General features: G+C 47.3%; 1 protein-coding gene across 1 annotated transcript; it reads right to left on the bottom strand.

Moving 5' to 3' along the window:
- Positions 1–630: 630 nt before the first annotated feature.
- On the bottom strand, positions 631–17835 carry PKN3 (protein kinase N3). The gene is made up of 22 exons (XM_026712262.2): positions 17698–17835; positions 15724–15976; positions 14718–14869; positions 13820–13928; positions 13535–13683; positions 12373–12559; positions 10403–10594; positions 9416–9525; positions 8560–8703; positions 7807–7882; positions 7269–7452; positions 6698–6794; positions 6284–6342; positions 5310–5376; positions 4700–4791; positions 3935–4111; positions 3662–3724; positions 3393–3469; positions 3149–3291; positions 2777–2884; positions 2593–2673; positions 631–2309 (listed from the first exon to the last, which is right to left on the bottom strand). The coding sequence occupies exons 1-22, from the start codon at positions 17719–17721 to the stop codon at positions 2097–2099; spliced, it is 2757 nt and encodes a 918-aa protein (XP_026568047.1). The 5' UTR covers positions 17722–17835; the 3' UTR covers positions 631–2096.
- Positions 17836–18342: the final 507 nt, after the last annotated feature.

Genomic DNA, 18342 nt, shown 5'->3' with positions numbered 1-18342 from the left:
CCCATGTCCAATTTTGTTCCTTTTCCCCCCTAACAAAACACAAAAAATGCTGCCTGAAAGTAGAAAAAGAGAAAAAAAAAACCTCTTTACTGTTGTAATAACCAATCATACCATTTTAAAAACATGTCTTCCGCTTTTTTTTTTTTGGCGCCTATTATAATACTTGAGCAGCTTCCCCATGGCCCTGGGACAAAATTCGGACACTTGGCAGCTGACCCATATTTATGACGGTTGCAGTGCCCAAGGGTCTCGTGATCTCCTTCCCAACCAGCTTCCAACAAGCCAGGTCAACGGGAGTCACTTAAGAATTGCAAGATTCACTTAACGACTTGCAGTGATTCGTGGCAAAGAGGCTCATCAAAGCGGGCGTGGCCACCGCTTTGCTTAGCAACAGAAATCCTGGTTTGAATCGTGGCTGAAAGTTGAATACCACGGAAATCGTTTCTGCCGTTACCAAACTCAACACGGGCCTCCCGGGTATCTTGTACTACGGTTCCTATCATCCACAGCAGGCCTGGAGATAGCCAGCTGGGGGAAAAAAAAATAAAAATAAATGAAACTTTCCTGCCTCTTGCAAATGCTCAGCCGCGCTAGCAGGATTTCCCCATCTCAGAAAGCATGCTCTTCTTTCATATCGAAACGAGTTTTAATTTTAAATTAATTCCATCACAGGGCAGGACCGAAAGGCAAGGCACATTTTGCATCGAGTTTCCTCTCTTACACCCCTCCCTCCAAACGGGAGGGAATTTGCACCCCATGCCTGGTGCCGAGAGGAAACAATACAATTCGCATAAATTCACTCTCTTGCCCCCCCCCAAAGTGACATCTCTGGAGGCGAAGCAGACGGGAAATTGAGGCAGCTGAGGCCTGGCGGAGTGAACCCCTTGAAAGAGGGGCATTGTGCGCCCTGGGCCGAGTCCTGGAACAAGGAAGAGGCGTCGCTTTGTTTCCGAAGCCACGGGGAAGAACAGAGACCGGCTTTGTTTGCAGCCAACGCTGGACATCTCTTGCAGTCGTCTGCGGAGGATAGAGTTCGAATTCCTCACTGATCAGAGCCTGTGTGCTGCCCGCCGGTCATTCCACCTCCTGGAGATCCAATGTGGGTAGGCAGCTTATCCAGATGTGCAGAGTGTCCAGTGGTGGGATCCAACGGGGATGGGGGAAGCAGATTTCCCTTATCCAGGGCTGGGAGTTGCAGGCAAGGCCAAGAGAGCCACGTGGCTCCAATTCTTCATCCTAATCAAAGGTCTCCAAACTTGGCCACTTGGTGGACTTCAACTCCCAGAATCCCCAAAGAAGCCTGGGGGGAATTCTGGGAGTTGTGGTCCACAAGTCTTAAAAGTGGCCAAGCTTGAGAAAGACCTCTTTAGTGCAAGCTACACCCTACATCTCTCAAAAGGAAAGGACGTTTTTGGAGAGCCTTCATCTGGTCGGAGTCAACACATTTTGTCATAAAATGCAGAGGAAAAACGATCCGGAGTGTTGGGTTTCAGTCAGATACGTCTAAAAATGGTATTAGGTTTGTTTGTCTTGGAGGGTTCTGGACCCACTATAAATCATCTTGGAGAGATTGGAGAAGAGGCAAGGTTCCCAAACACACAACTGTGATTCTCATCCTGCTTTTGGGATGCTCCGTCTTATCTTGATGGAGGAGACCAGCCGAAATGGTCCTTGAATGGAGAGCTGGTTTGTTAAATCCACCGGATGCTACAGAAAAGCTCTTGGGGGACTTGATGGATTTTGAGAGCAAACCCCAAACTGCAGGACTGATTTCTGCATGCACAGCTGTATCAGCCTTCCAGAAGGCTGTAAATAAAGTCACAATTTCTTTTCAAGACTCACAACTATCCAGCATACAATCTCTCTCTGTAAACTGGCCCCGTCCCCAACCTTTCAGCATTTAGTGGGAGTTCTTGGATGGTCCCTGGGGCCAGAGTCAAGACGATTAAAACTTTTGCCTGGAAAAAATGTACAAAAATAATGCTAGGAAATGTCAGTTTCCCCAAGCCATGATCTGTTAAAGGTTGTCTTGAGCAGCAGTTGAGGGGCAGGGGAGGGGAGAATCTTTAGCAGCAGTGCAGGGATCAGGCCCAAACTCAGACATCCAGGAGGCGTTTGGAAAGGAAGTCAAAATCCTTGAACCGGGCTTGTTCCTCCACCGAGAGAGGGATGGCCTCATCGGGAGGTGTGAGGACGGGCTTTTGAGACGTAAACTCCTTGTCAAAGTTGCTGACGTCAGTGGCACTTTTGAGGGTGGGAACCAAAGGTGGTTTGAGCTTCCGTGCAAACAGAGCAGCCCAATTCATCTCCTGGGGAGGGGGTGGGGGAAGAGAGAGAGAAACAGAATTCAAAAACGGCCCAAACACTCAACTTCACGAGTCTTAATCACCATAGGATCTGGCTGCACAAAAGTACAAGGCGGGCAGTCTTACAACCATTAGCGACTGTTCGAAGTTACAATGGTATTGAAAAAAAAAGTGACTTATGACCAGTTCTTGAACTTATCAGGAATGCAGCATCCTCACAGTCATAGAATCAGAATTTGGGCGGTTGGAAATTGGGGGGGGCGGCGCGGCGGGGGGGCCTTCATACCTTGAAAAAAGGATGAATTTTAACTTCCTCGGCGTCATTCGCTCCTGCTCCAAGGCGTCGCTCGGGACACTTTTGGAGAAGCTGATGATAAAAGGAGAAGAAGAAGAAGAAAAATAAACAGGATTGGGTTCCAATCCAGACCAAAACTTTGCTGTGGGACCCCGCCACGAATCCACAAGGCTACCTTGTGCAACAGCGAAGTGCTGAGCTCGGAGAGGAAGTGTGGGAAACGGATTTCCTCGCTGATGATGCTGTCAAACATCTCCTCTTCGTTGTCACCATGGAACGGAGACTTGGAAGGAAAAGAATGTGGAACTGTTTCAATTCTGGGGTTTCTCACCTACCTTTTTTTTCCCAAGGGAGGGGAGGGGTCTAAACAGCCTCCCCTCCACACAACAACCCCGCGAGGTAGGCTGGGCCAAAGTCACCAGCTCTTGCCTAAGAGGAATTCAACCAAGAAGAACTGCTTGATTTGTTTGAAATAATTAATCGAATTACAATTAAGTTAGCTCCGTCCCTCTTGATGCTTAAGAAGACCTAATCATTGTCAGCTCACCTCCCCCACGAGCATCTCAAAAATAAGCACGCCGAGCCCCCACCAGTCCACTGCCCGGGTGTAGGATGGATCTGTCAAAATTTCTGGAGCCAGGAATTCTGGGGTGCCACAGAAAGTGCTAGTCCGGTCTCCGAAACCTACACCTGGGAAGTGGGATAAAAGAGGTGAGCAAACCCGATACGGGATTGCAAATACTCACAGCTATTCCACCCTCCCCCCGCCAGGCGAATTTCTCTTTTCTCACCTTCTTTGCAAAGCCCAAAGTCCCCGATCTTCACAAATCCTTCAGAATCTAGAAGCAAGTTATCCATTTTCAGATCTCTGGAGAAGAAGGAGCAAGCAGGAAAAAAATGGAGGTGAAAGGGAGAAAGGGAAGCCTGTTATTAAGGGAATAGAGAGACAGTTTGGTGTAATGATTGAGGGGCTGGTCTAGAAACCAGGAGATAGTGAGTTCTAGTCCCACCTTAGCCACGAAAACCAGCAATTCTATCCTTGCGTTTTCAGATTTCTTACCTGTAAATGATGGTCTTTTCATGTAAGAACTGAAGTCCTAAGATAACACAGGAAGAGTAGAACCTTTGACAGGATTGAACAGGGAAAGGAAGAGGATCAAACACACAGCATAATTAAGGGTACACAATTAGTCCTCAGTTTAGGACCAGGCACCTAGCGAATGTTTGAAGTTAACAAGAGTGCTGGTATAGGCTCCCCTGCTTGAACAGGCAGTTGGACTAGATGACCTCCAGGTTCCTTCCCAACTCTGTTATTCTGTTCTCATCCACTCACCGAGTGGTATCTTCAGAGAAATTGTTGAAGCTAATGTGCATCATAAGGTCCCCGCCAGGAGCGTAATCCATCAGAAAACATACGTGACTCGAAGTCTGGAAACAGGCAAACATGTTGACCAGGAAAGGATGACCAGAAGAGTTGATGACTTCAAAAATACGTTTCTCACAATACAAGCTGCCAGAGATGAAAATGTTGAGGAAACAACAAAAGACAATAAAGATATCTTGTTATATTTTATTTATAATTTCCCCTTCACTTTCACAAAGACTAGCACCTTTCCTAAAATGGCTTTTATTTTATTTTTTAAAAATGATTTATTTGTTTTCAGGCTGTTTTTGATTTTTATTTTTGCATTATTCTGCGTTAATAACTTTGCACGCTGCTCAGAGTCTCACAACTGAGATGGGCAGCATATAAATTCACCAAATGAAAAACAAATCATCTTTTTTTTAAAAGAAGAAAGAAAAAGGAAACACCAACAACTGGGATCACAGACCTTCAATATCAGTTCCATCCTGAAAAAGAATTATGCCTATAACTAGGCAAAAAAGCTGGCCAGCTGTTTTGTTGAGACTCTCACCCGGCCCAAAGCTACCATGATGAACCCTAGAGAGACCCAAATTCGAGTCCACCATCAACCCCACAGATTTTGCACCTGTCGTCTTTTCTTCTCACCTGGCCCAGCTGCCAAGAAACATTCACACACACACACACCCCAGAGGAAAAACCAAATGCAAATCTTACAAACCAAGCAATGTTCACCTGTCCAGGTCATCCCGGCTAATTATCTCCTGCTTCTTCAGGGCTTTGATGGCAAAGAGGTTCTGGGTGGCTTTGTGACGGGCGAGCAAGACCTAGAAATAAGGATCCAAATCCTCTTGGGAACAGACCAAAATAAAAGCCAGTTTGCCCCAACACATTTACACCTGCCCCACAAATGCTCAAATGACCAAGTCATTAACCCTGCTCCAAGAGGCTGCGCCAGCAAAGACTCATTTCTGGTGGAGTTTGGGGGAGAGAAAGAAAGACTTCTGCGGCTTCTGCTGCTTTCCTTGCATGGAGCCAAAAGTCTCTCTTTCTCTCTCCCCCTGAGAACAGAGCTGGAGACTATATCCTGCAATCCCAAATAAAGAACGATCGATCGGCAGGAAAACGGTGCGGGGAATTTTCCTGCAGACATAATTGGGGATTTTCCCCAGGGTCTCTGGTCCGCAGGATTTAAAATTATGAGTTTGTTGGACCCTGAGGTCCAAAAGGTTATGACCGTTTCAGCCTGCCCCGTGATCAAAATTTGGGTGCATGTTTACGATGGTTGCAGTATCTCAGGGTCATGTGATTCCCTATTTGCGACCCTACTCTAGGTTTACTCTACCTTTCCAAAATGGCCCCTACCAAGCACCGCCATACAACGGAAGTCTTCAAGCCGCAGAGGAGTTCTCCTGGGAAGACAAAAAAAGAAATATTTAAAGCATCTAGAAAGCCGGTTCAGATCAAGTTTTTCCTGCCTGACATGCTATATTATGCTACAGGAAGTTCTCGACTTACAACTGCTTGCTTAATGTCCGTTCAAAGTTACAACAGTACCGGAAAAAAAGCGATATGATCATTTTTTTTCACACTTAGGTCTGTTGCCGAAACACCATGGACGCGTGATCAAAACTCGGACACGTGGCAACTGGCATGTACTGATGACGGTTGCAGTGTCCCGGGGTCCAATGATCCCTTTTGTGACCTTCTGAACAAGCCATATTCAGTCCACAATCCTGTTATGAATTTGAGAACTGCAGTGGTTTACTTAACAGCGGTGGTGAGAAAGATCATTGAACGGGGCAAAACTGACTTAACAGCCTCACTCAAGCAATAGAAATGTTGGGCTCATTTGTACCCGAGGACTACCTGTACCCATCCTCTGATGGAGTCAAAGACCGGTCATTTGCAGGGGTGCCAAGATGTCTGACTGCCTGAGCAGCGTTTATTGCTTTTATACAGTTTTTTACAAGCAGAAAAAGGGAAAGCAGTGACAGCATTTTTATTGGTGAATTCTGACTGCCAATCCTTAAGAATGTACAAGTAAGGAAGTGGTGATGTTAGCCAGGTGAGATCATGTACCAGCCAGGGACAGTGTTCTGCTGAGTGAGATCGTGTAGGTATTTGAAGCCATGTAGGCTTTGAGATATGGCAGCGTGCTGCTCGTGCCCCCTACAGGACCTCTATTTCTACTACAATCATCTTTACCCAGACAGCAGGAGGACCCTCCCACCCAGCAGGAGGGTACCAGCTGCAGCAAAGGATGTTTAAAGCACCTGGCGAAAACCTGGTTAATGCCTCTCGTGTTTTGGTTCGTACCTGATACTGGTCTGTTGCAATTTGCCTGTTTTTTCATGGAGGAGGTGAGTCTTCCGTTCCTAAAAACAGGACACAGGGAAGGAGAGGAGACCACTGGGTGATCAACAAACTTTGGACCAGTCACCAAAAGATGGGGAGTTCTAGTCCCACCTTAGCCATTAAAGCCGTCTGGGTGACTTTGGGCCAGTCCCCATCTCGCGCAGCCCAACCCACCTCACAAGGTTGTTGTTGCGGGGAAAATAGGAGGAGGAAGGTTTATTAGGTATGTTCCTCCACCTTGAGTTATTTATAAAAATAATAAAATAATAATAAAAACAAAGAATTACGTCTTTAGGTACTCGAAATCTACAGCTTCCCGAACAGAACCAAAAACTCATTGGGACCAAAGGACGAACCAAACCGAGCTAGACTTACCGCCGGATCTGTTGGAGAGGCAACGGTTTCCTTGCAGGAAAGAGGCAGGAAAAGGCGGGGGGGCTTAGGGGGCGGCTGATTTCCCGGAGGGGAAGTGCTGAATTTGGAAGAGAGATTTTGGTTTTTTAAAAAATATTTTTAAACTCTCCTTTTCTCTCCACGTGCCTAACTCGGCCTTGTCCGCCTAACACAGGCAATCCTCAACTTACAACCATTAGTTTTAGCGACCGTTCAAAGTTTACCACCTGTCTTCAGACTTGCAACCCTCCACAATCCCAGGATCAAAATTGGGGCAACTCTTGGCAACTGGCATGTACTTATGACAGTTGCGTTGTGATCATGGGGGTCGTCCAGCTGCCTTCTGACAAGCAGAGTCAACGAGGGAAGCAGGGTTTGTTTAACGGTGGCATGGTTCACTTAATAACCGCCGTGATTTGCTGAACAACCCTGGCCAAAATAGTCGTAACGTTGGGTGAGATTGCGATGAACAACCGCCTTGCTTAGCCATGGAAATTTTAGGTTGTAAGTCAAGGAGTAGCTGTGAACGAACTGGATTCCAGCTTTGGCTCACCTGGACCCCAAGGGCCCCGGGCTGACCTCGGCAACAGCTGCAGAACCAACATCTGGATGCAGAGACCCTCGGAAAGGGGGGCTCGAAGCACTCAAGGAACTGCAAGGGGGCAGAAGGTTCATCATCAAACGTCCCCAGGTGGCAATGCTGACGTTCATCTGAGAAGCGCGGAGGAACTCTTTCCCTGCGGGGAAGGACACCAAAGCCAGCGATGCTCAACAGGTGGTCTGGGTGGGCTTTCTTGGTGGCCGGCCACCCTCCTGGCCACCCTTCGATTCTGGATGTCCAGCATTTCTCCTCAAAACTCAACCTGAGTTCTGATAGACCATGAAGGAGTGGAAGGTCTCCTGCCCTGAGAAGGGTTGGACTAGAAGACCTCCAAGATCCCTTCCAGCCCCATGAGCCTAGGTTCTAGGATCTAAGAGCTGTTCGGCTGTCCAGGATGGTCATCAGATGATGCAATGGAAGTTCTTAACGTGGGTAAAAATATCGGCATCTCTGCTCTTCACCCCTAAACCCTTTGAGAAGCATCTCTTACCTTTTTGTTTGGGGAAAATGCACTTCTGGCGTTGCAGCTTGGTGTGGGTCTCAACAACTGGCTGGCTGAAGGTCACCTATGGAGGAAGGAAGAGCAGTGGCTGTGAATTAGGGAGGTCCAACTTTGGCAACTTTGTGGACTTCAACTTCCGCATACGGACAGGAGGTTTTATGACTTGCTTCATGGTGTGACCGGAACAATCTGGAACTGAACAGACTGAAAGCCGTAGAAATGGTGGTAGACTTTAGGGAAAACCCTCCCATACGACCACCTCTTACAATACTAGACAACACAGTATCAACAGTAGATCTGTTCTGTTCTGTTCTGTTCTGTTCTGTTCTGTTCTGTTCTACTCTACTCTACTCTACTCTACTCTACTCTACTCTACGTTGCAAAGCAAGGCAGTTGTGAAATGAATCAGGCTTCATTTTACAATTGTTTTGCCACCATGATTGAGCACATCAGCGTGGTTGTTATGTGAATCCCATGGCTGTTAAGTGAATCGAGTTTCCCTCTCTGATTTTGTCAGAAGCCAGCTGGGAAGGTCACAAAGGGGGAATCACAGGACCCCCCACCAGGCTGCTACAACCATTGTACATTTTTATGGCAGTTGCCAAGCGCCCGAATTTTTGATAACGTGATCTTGGAGATGCTGCGTTGGGCATAAGTGTGAGGACTGGTTCTAAGTCAGTTGTAACTCTGGACCGAAGGGTTGTAAAGCCGTAAGAGGGGAGCCCCCAACGCTCCCTTTACCTCTAGGAAGAGTGTCCCTCGGGGTTCGAGGGAAACCACCATGGGGTGGCTGGCGTTGTCCAGGAAGCCATCCAGGCGCAGAAATGCCACCCCGCAGAGTTGGCGCCAGTCGTGCCAATAGACTGAGATCTCCAGCTCCCGAGACTGCAGGGCCAAGGGAAGAGAGATCAGGAAAAGCAGCTCCCAAAAGGATCCCCTTTCTCCAATTTTCTGATCCTCAACATGGCATCTGATTTGCCGGTTGCGGTAATGGTGCCAGGGGGGTAGCGGTTTGGGGGTTGGCCGGGGAAGTGGGTTTCTAGTCCAGCCTTAACCTTCAGGACTGCAGGGTGATGTTGAGCCATCCTCTCCCCTTCAGGGACAAATCCCTCCATACCGTAACCACGTGTGACTTAAGCAACTCTCTTGCTTATCAACAGAAATGTTGGTGTCAATTATTCATACATACTGAGAGCATTTGCACCAAGACAAATTCCTTGTGTGTCCAACCACACTTGGCCAATAAAGAATTCAATTCTCTTCTCTTCTCTTCTCTTCTCTTCTCTTCTCTTCTCTTCTCTTCTCTTCTCTTCTCTTCTCTTCTCTTCTCCCTTCCCTTCCCTTCCCTTCCCTTCCCTTCCCTTCCCTTCCTTTCCTTTCCTTTCCTTTCCTTTCCTTTCCTTTCACCAGAAACAAATTCCTTGTAGGTCTAATCACACTTGGCCAATTAAAAAATGCATTTTTTTTCTTACCTAAATTTTCCAAACCTCAAGGACCGACTGCTTGTATATACACGCTGCGCGTTTGTTCTCAAGCTACTTGAAATCTTCCTTTTGCAAGCGAGGATTTTGAGGAGGAGCAGGAAAAGCAGGCTTACCCTCTCCAAATCGACGGTAAAACTCTGGTTCCAAGCTTGCCTGCTAACCGGCCCCCAGTTGGTCTGAGCCACAACCTTGTTGTCGACTTTGAGAACTGCCAGGACTTCTCCTGCCGAAGGAAGGAAGGAAGGAAGAACCAGGGGTGACATCAGATCTTTAGGGGGCGTCCCATGTTTCCTTGGGAAGAGCCTGTGGCAAGCCCCCCTAACAGTACAGGCGGTCCTCACTTACAGACCAGTGGCATTCATTTAAGGACGGTTTTGAAGTTACAATGGCACTTAGGACCAGTTTCTACCCAACTGTTGCAGCATCCCCGTGGTCGCGTGATCAAAATTCAGAGGCTTGGCAACTGGCATGTACTTACGACAGTTGCGGCGTCCCAAGGTCAAATGATCCCCTACTGCGACCTTCTGACAAACCAAGTCGATGAAAAGCCAGATTCACTTAACGTTACACTGTTACTAACTTCGCAACTGCAAGTGATTCAGCTTTAACGACTGTGGCAAGGAAGATCGTAAAATGGGACAAAACTGACTGAACTCTTGCTTAGCAACAGAAGTCTTGGGCTCAACTGCAATTGTAAGTCGAGGACCACCTGTATGTTGAGTTCATTCGGGAACCTAAAAGCATCCAGTACTGTTTTTAAAATAAAATTAGAATAACAGACTGTAGGGCGTCTCTTTATCACCCACGTCCCCATCTTAGAATGGTTCCTGATCACTTCAATATTGTAATATTAAATAATCAAGATGGATAATTTAACAAAATGCATGTCTTATTTAATATCAAATTTTAAAAGATTGCCAACTATATTAAACAAGAGGACTATTGTCATATTTGTATCAAAAGGTAAAGGCACCATGGAACCACAATGATATTTTTTGTTGTAACAAAAAATGGAAAAATAATAATATTCTGATCACTTTTATTTGGGTAATAGACCCAATGTGGCTCTGTCAGCTGTGATTTCTTCCTTCAACACTCACTACTGAGTTCCTCCTGGTGAAGGAGCTTTCCTGCAGACCTCTGCCCGGGCAGGTTGACCCCAACCCATGTCCTACTCAAGAGCTTGAAGTCCCCAGGGCTCATGGAAACCGGCAAGGAAGTGACCACGCGGGAACGGCCCGAGATCTTCTCCAAGAGGTCTTCACAGCCCACCAAACGTACCTGAAGGCTCCCTGCAAGCCAAAGAGAAGAGCCACAACGTGTGGAACCCCTGTAGCCAAAGAGATACAATTCAAGTTCGTAGAACATAGAAGCATAAAGGGCTGGAATGGGACCTTGGAGGTCTTCTAGTCCAACCCTTGCTCAAGGCAGGAGATCTTATACCATCCTGGTCAAAAGGGCCACCCATTCCGTTTTTGAAAACCTCCAGTGACACAGTTTGAGTTCTCTCGGACTTAACTTTCCATGACGCCACTGCAGATGTGCCAGAGGGAAGAACCTTAAAATCCATCAAAATGATTCCCTGTGCATTAACTTATGCTAATTACCCAAAGACCCAACAGCAATTTTAACATAGTGCAGGAAAATTTACAGCTCAGGGGGATTGTATGAAAAAAAATGTTCAAAATATATAGCTGGATGAGAAAATTGCTGGGATTGTCCAAATTGTTTACCAGAATAATTCAGAATGGAAAATTCAGATGAATTTAGCCAGTAGATCTAAAAGAAACTTGGATTTTATCTCTCTGGGATTGAACAGAGATGTTGGGTCTTTGATTAATCTGATCCAGTTACAATACTCAGAAAACAGGCTTCTGTTTATTTGGTGTACTTTGAAGTTTTAGTGGAAATTGGCAAACCTGTCTGCAGCTTTGTTGTCGTTTAAATTTAGTGTTTACACATAAACACACACACACACAAAAACGTCTAAGAATGAGTGAGATAACTGTGTTATTATACTAAACATAGTCAATCTGTCTAGAAATGCCACAACATTTTCCTTATCGCATAAGAACATTCCTTGATTTTGTAAAAAAAAAAATGCTGTTAAGTCTAAAATCGAGAAACTTTCATGTAATACTGCTGGCCAGAGTCACTGTAGGTGAGGAGCAATGTAGAAATTTGATAAAAGAAAAGGGGAAAAGGCAAGTAAGGGAAAAAAGGAAGGGGAAGGGGAGAAAAGGAAGGAGAAAGAGGAAAGAGGAAAGGAAAGGAAAGGAAGTAAATGGACGAAAAAAGGAAAAGAAAGGAAATTAAATAGTAATTAAATCTGTACGGTGTTCTTTGCTTCCAATAATTTGTGAATGCCCAATTTTTCTTGTCTTTTCCTTTGGATGCAGACAAGCTCAAATAGAAAATCATATCGAACAGGTCTGATGCTGTGGACTTTGATTAGTGCGGGCAAATTTGAAAAAAAAAAAAAGCATTTGAAACTTTATAGCTGTTGGAAAGTCGGGATGTCATTAGAAAGCGAACATATTTATTCCTTTTTAAAATATCCAGAGTTTTGTAACTCAAATGAGAGTTAAGACTTCTTTCTGGCTGGAGTTTTTTTTTTTCCATACACAAAACTCTAGATCGGCATTTCCTCTCATTCAAAGTGATTTCCTTCCTCCGTCTGATAATTGCACCCTACTTTGCGTGTGTGTGTGTGTATGTGTACACATATCAAGGTTTGAATTCATCAAATTGAAATCGAATCAAGGTTTGAATTCATCAAATTGAAAGATACACACAAATATTGAAATAAAACTAACAGCATAACACAATGACAGAGTTGGAAGGGACCTTAGAGGTCTTCTAGTCCAGCCCCCTGCTTAGGCAGGCGTCCTTACCCTATCCTGGACAAAGGGGTGTCCAATCTCTTCTTAAAAGCCACTCCACTGGCTCATTTTTCTCTACTGTCGGGAATGTTGCTCCAGGTTGGATCTCCCAGCTCTGAGGAGCTCCCACCCCACGGCCTCTCGTCCTGCCTTCCGGGACTTTGGAGAAGAAGCGGCTTGAAAGGTACCTGTGAGAGCCGTGGGCCTGACCGAAGTCGGGGGCGGCTCTGGGGCCCCGAGGGAGAAGGTGTCCCTTATCTCTTGCTTGATCAGCCGCCGTTTTGGGTGATCTGGAGAAAGTTGGCTCAGAAGGTGCTCGAGAGCCAGTCGAAATAGATCGATTTTTTGGGTGGATTCCTGCAGGCAGGCTTGAGCCTACAGCACAGCGTAAAAGAGAGAGAGGAGCCGGAGGGGGGGAAAAAAAGGAAGTTTGAACTACTTACGACCACAACGGAGCCCCAAAATTTCTGTTGCTAAGCGAGACATTGGTTTAAGTGAGCTTTGCCCTGTTTTACGACCTTCCTTGCTGCGATCGTTAAGGGAATTTTAACGTGCAAAATTCAGCACGGATAATTCAAGTGTGAGAATTAGCAGATTTTTTTTTTAAATCCAGCAGTTTCCAGAGTTAGTTAGTTAGTTAGTTTACTTGGTCATTGCACCTCATACAATGAAATCAAACACCATCTTCAGGGCACGTCATGACCGTGCAAATAAACACAAACACACATCCTTCACACACACCACATATTGAAATGAAAACCCCCAAAACTGCACCAACACTGCTCTATATAGTAGAATTCAAAAGGATAGAAACCCTGGTACAGAAGCTGTTTTTCAGCCTATCTGTCCTTGTTTTTATTATCCTGTACCATCTGCCAGATGGTAATAGTTAAAAAAAAAAGGGGTGCCCAGGATGAGATGGATCTTTGAGGATGTCTTGAACTTTCTTAAGGCAGCGGGAGCTATAAAGCTCTTCCAAAGAGGGGAGAAGGCAACCAATGATCCTCTGGGCTATGATGGTAACCCAGTTGGAGTGCTTTCCTATTTGCCATTGTACAATTTGCAAACTATACACAGGTTGCAGTAAGTTAAGATACTCTCTATGGTGCAGTGGTAGAAGGTCACCAGCAGTTTCTCATTCCATTGTTCTTTCCTGAGAAACCTCAGGTCCCACTAAGGTGCTGCAAATCTAGTGGCCATCTTCACTGGGGGATCCTGGATCGTCCAACATATCCAGCGGAGGAAGCCCCCTTGAATTGCAGGCTCCACCCTCCACAGGGACTAGAAACATGCAGTCTCATCGACTCCGGTCGCAGAATCCATTCGCTGCGGACGCAAAGCTCCTCTCACCTCTGCCAGCATCTTCCGGTCTTGCACCCGCCGTCCGCCGAGGATCTTCACCACGTTTTTGGCTCCCTCGGCCACGGCCGCTTCAATCCGCAGACGATGCCGCAGTTCTTCGAGACGCAGCTCCAGAAGCGGGACGGGGCCTGCTACTCCTGCAGAGGCGGAAGGGGATAACCGAGAGGAACCGGCAACAGCAAAGGAACCGGAAAAGCAGTGTTGTTGGGGTATCCAACCAGTACCTGCTGTTTGCATGCCCTGCGGCCCACCTGTCGGGTTGAGGGGGCTTACCTGGAGCACCTGTTGCCTGAGAGAGCTTCAGCATCTCCATACGGATCAGCTCAATTTTCGTCTTGCTGTCCTGCAAAGTTTGCTGAGCAGCTGCCAGGAGTTTCCGCTCCTGGAGAAGGAAAAGAGAATCCGAGGTGAGGAACATCAAGCGTGCGAGGTGTGAAAAATCAGGATCATACTTGAAATTCCACTTAAGCTGATGCGTTACTCATGAATTACACAAGAATCTAGACAACTAATGGCCAGCGCCAAATTAGTGCTGCATACTCTGTGACTGGAACTTTACAGAATAAGAGAGTTGGGTGGGACCTTGAAGGCCTTCTAGTCCAACCCCTTTCTTGAGTAGGAAACTCTACACCGTTTCAGACAAATGGTTGTCTAACGTCTTCTTAAAAACCTCCAGTGTTGGAGCATCCACTGATTAATTGTTCTCACCGTTATGAAATTTCTCCTTAGTTCCAGGTTGCTTCTATCCTTGATGAGTTTCTATCCATTGTTTCTTGTCCAGCCTTCAGGGGCTTGACCCCCGCCCCCCCCCAGATATTCAAACATTGCTATCGTATCACCCCTAGTCCTTCTTTTCATTAAATTAGACCTACCCAACCCCTGCAACCATTCTTCGTATGTTTTAGCCTCCACTCCCCTAATCATCCTTGTTGCTTCTCTGAGCTCTTTCCGGAGTCTCAACATCTTTTGTATAATACGGTGACCAAAACTGGATGCGGTATTTTAAGTGTGGCCTTACTAAGGCTTTATAAAGCGGTACTACTACTAATTCTTGACCACCAGTCAATGTTTCTTAATCTTGACAAATTTAAGCTACGTGGACTTCAACTCCCAGAATTCTGGGAAGAGGGGTGACTTGGCACCTTGACGGACAAAGGGTTACCCCGCTCACCTTTGCTGTGCTGGAATAGACCTGGATCATGTTCTCAGCTCCCTGCTTCACTTTCATCTCGATGTGAAGCTGTTTCTTCAAAGCCTCCAGCCTTTTTGAAATGTGGCTGGGGTCTTTCCCCCAAAGCTTGAGATCGGGCGATCCGTTTGCACCTGGGTAGGACACAAAAGCCAGTCTGACAGGAGGCATCTAAGCAGCAGTGTGGCAGGGGCGGGACCCGGATGGGAGACCACTCAGAGATTCTGAACTTGCATGCTTTAAGAGGTATGGACTAGAACTCCCAGAATCCCCCTCAAATCAGCATTCTTTAAGACTCTTAGAATTTTTCCAGTTGGCAGGCTTTAAGATGGGTGAATTACAACTCTCAGAATCCCCCTGTTGATCTAGGACAGGGGTCGCCAACCAGTGGGCCGGGACCACTGGTGGTCCGTGAGAAAATTTTAGTGGTCCGCAGAGAAATGTCCCCCCCAAAGCAATTAATCCAGGTGGCACGGGAACACAAGGCTGCGCCGCTCACATGGCCCGCCCACCCGCTGGCCCCCACCCTTCGGCCAAGCGCAAATCTTACCTTGAGTAGAGCCACGTGAGCTGGAACTGGAAGGTAAGACCAACGGCGGGGGAGGGAAATCCACCCCGGGTTGGCTTGCTGACGTTGGTGGGAGTCGGTCCCATATTCCAGAGCTGCCGTAGTCACAGGACTGGCCCTTTGGCCATCCCGGAGCAGCTACTCCAGTCCATGGCAGGCCGGTGCACCTGGGTGGAGGAGCAGCTGCTCCGGGATGGCCAAAGGGCCAGTCCTGTGACTCCTGCAGCTCTGGAATATGGGACCGACTCTCCCACTAACATCAGCAAGCCACCATCAGTCAAAATTCATATTAATACTACGCAGGGTTTACAGTTATGAGTTTGGTGGTCCCTGAGGTCCAAAAGGTTGGCGACCCCTGATTTAGAAGGCATGGACTTCAACTCCCAGAATTCCCTGGCTATGTGCACTTCCACATCCCACCTGCTTGGCCGCCATCTCGCTCCCCGGTGACAATCCGTGCTTGGAGCGCTTGGAGCTGGCAATGCAACTGCTCCAACTTCCGGCTGGACAACTTCAGGGCCGTCTCCACGTGGGCCAAATTCTTCTTGTCTTTGGTCACCTTCCGCAAATTCTCAGCCCCTTCCTTGATTTTCAGCTCTTTCTGGATGGCCCGGCGGACCGATTCCTTTTCGGATTCCAGTTTCTGCTGGATCCCTGCTGGATCTGGGACCTTCTGCCAGTTGCGCAAACATAAAGACAGATAACAAAAGGCAAAATGCAGGAAAAGAAATCAAAACACAAATAAACGACTTAAAACTTTTATTGAATAGTTGCATGCCACCTACAGTCACTTTTCACGATAGGGGTGACAATTTAAACATGACAGGAACAGGAATCAAAACAAACCCCAAACTTAAAAGGCAGAAACATGAATTGACACACAAATATGTTAAGAGGCAGAAATACGGCTCGAAAAACAAACACAAAATGCAACAGGCAGAAACACAGATCAAAACACAAACACAAATCTTAAAGTGCAAAAATACAAACTGAAACAAAAACTCAAAATGCAGAAAAAAAGGTTAAACCTAAAACCATTAATAATAAGATTATATCCTTCGACTTCTGAGCTATTGCTAGAAACTTGACTGTCTTCGGATTAATTCTGGCAGAAAGAAGATTGCGAATTTTTTAATTTTTTCAATTTTCTTGGATTCTGATGGGTGTGCAAACTCACTTTATTATTTAGCAATTTTATTTTCCAACCCCCCCTGCTCTAAAGAAGGAGACAGAGCAAAGGAAAAATAATATTTCATTCCATTCAAACTGAAATTAAAGTATCCTTAAGATAAACGCTCCAAGAATGCTAATTTAGTAGCCGCTTTAGAGGAAGGGCTGGAAGATGGCAAAGGCGACTTTGAGCCACGATTTACTTGCTCCTCTACCCCCAAAATTCCCTTTTAGGTCTTGAAGGAGAAATCTCGGCATAACACTCAGAAGTCAGAGAGTCCTGAAAGAAGTCATCAAAGCATTTTGGTCTGAAGAAACCCATTTCTCCGTGATCAAAATACAGAGGCTTGGAAACTGGCATGTTCTGGCTGGCCTCGAAGACCCACAAGGGCTGAGTTGTGTTGTGATGCTTCACTCTTTCGCATTTCAAAGCAGAAAGGGGTGAAGGTGTGTATGTGTGTGTGGGGGGGGGCTACACGTGTGGCAGTGTGATATTCCACAGCAGAAACACCCCAGCCGGAAATCTGGGAAAGTTTCCCCTCTCTAAACAAATAACTCCTGGAACTTGCACAAACCATGGCGCGGGCAGGAAAGTCTCGCCCAGCAAGGAAACAAGACAGGATTTCGGAGGAAACGCAGCAGCTCCGCTTAAGGTTAAGCCAGGGCAGAGGGGGGGGGGGGCTGGCAATGGGCCGGGGGCTTTCCAACAAGCAAAGTCAATGAGTGGGATTCACCTAACACAAGGCACAAACACACATCTCTGCTCCAGGGGAGACCCAACCCCGAGAGAGCCAAGATAGGGAAGCGAGCAGCAGAAACAACCCATTCATCTACACCCCATCTTTTTTTTGTGTGGGGGGGGTCCTTTGCAAAGAAAAGGAAGGCAGATGAAAGCCCCCCCCCCCCGCTGCAAAGCCAAGGGCATCCCCAGGGGATCCCAGTACTCGGGAGATCCTGGCACCCCCTCCGCCCCCAAACAAGCCAATCCAGAAGCAGGGACTCCCCGACCCCAAAGCCCCAACCAAGCCACCCAAAACGCGCGGGTGAGCGTCGGAATCCCCAACTGGCGCCTGGCTTGGCCAAACCCCAGCTGGGCAGGACCCCTCCTCACTCCGCCGGTGCCCTAGCGGCTTTGGGGTGTGTGAGTGGGGTAGCAGCCCCCGGGCCTGGAGGCCACTTTGCAAAGGCGCACCTGCGCGGGCGCGGCTCCTCCTGCGCGCTCACCTGTTGGATATGCCCGGCCGCCATCGCCGCCGCTGCTGCTGCAACCACTGGAGCCCCGTACGGCGCCGGCGGCGGAACTTTTTCAAACTTGGCCCGGCCCCGCGGGAGGAAACGCGGCGTTCATCTCGCGCCCTCTGCTGGCTCTCCGACCCGCCCCGAGCCCGGGAAAGGCCCTAGGAAGGTCGTGGAGATGCTGGCCTCCCCGGGCGCGCAGGCCAGTTGGGGTTTGACGTGGCCATATGGGGGGGGGGGAGCGGCTGCCTCTGGGGCAAGTTTCGCATTCTGACCCCGCGCGCCTGGTTCATCCCTGGGGGTCTCATCAGCTCATCTCTCCCCCCCACCTCCCCAAAATTCCCCCCTCCCCTTGCAACTTATGGCAGGATATCAGCAGGAAGATGCTGAGGATGGCAGATCCCAAAGGCTCGTTGGCTGATTTTGGGCTAGTCAACCTTATTTATAAACGTAATAATAAAGGTGGGATGAAAGCAAATAGAAATAACGACGGCATTCCAATCAAGTTTTCTTCATTGCAATCTTATACTATGTACCAGGGACATTTGTCAACCAACACTTGTGCCCAATAAAATCCCTTGCAGCACAAGGCTTGTTTTAATTAAACCATTTTTGTAATTTTGGCCTTTTTAG

Source organism: Pseudonaja textilis, chromosome 17 (assembly GCF_049901715.1).
Source record: "Pseudonaja textilis isolate UNSWEBS1 chromosome 17, rPseTex1.2, whole genome shotgun sequence".
Classification (NCBI taxonomy): Eukaryota; Metazoa; Chordata; class Lepidosauria; order Squamata; family Elapidae; genus Pseudonaja; species Pseudonaja textilis.
Note: the sequence above shows the minus strand (reverse complement) of the source record. Positions and strands in the feature narration are given on the sequence as shown.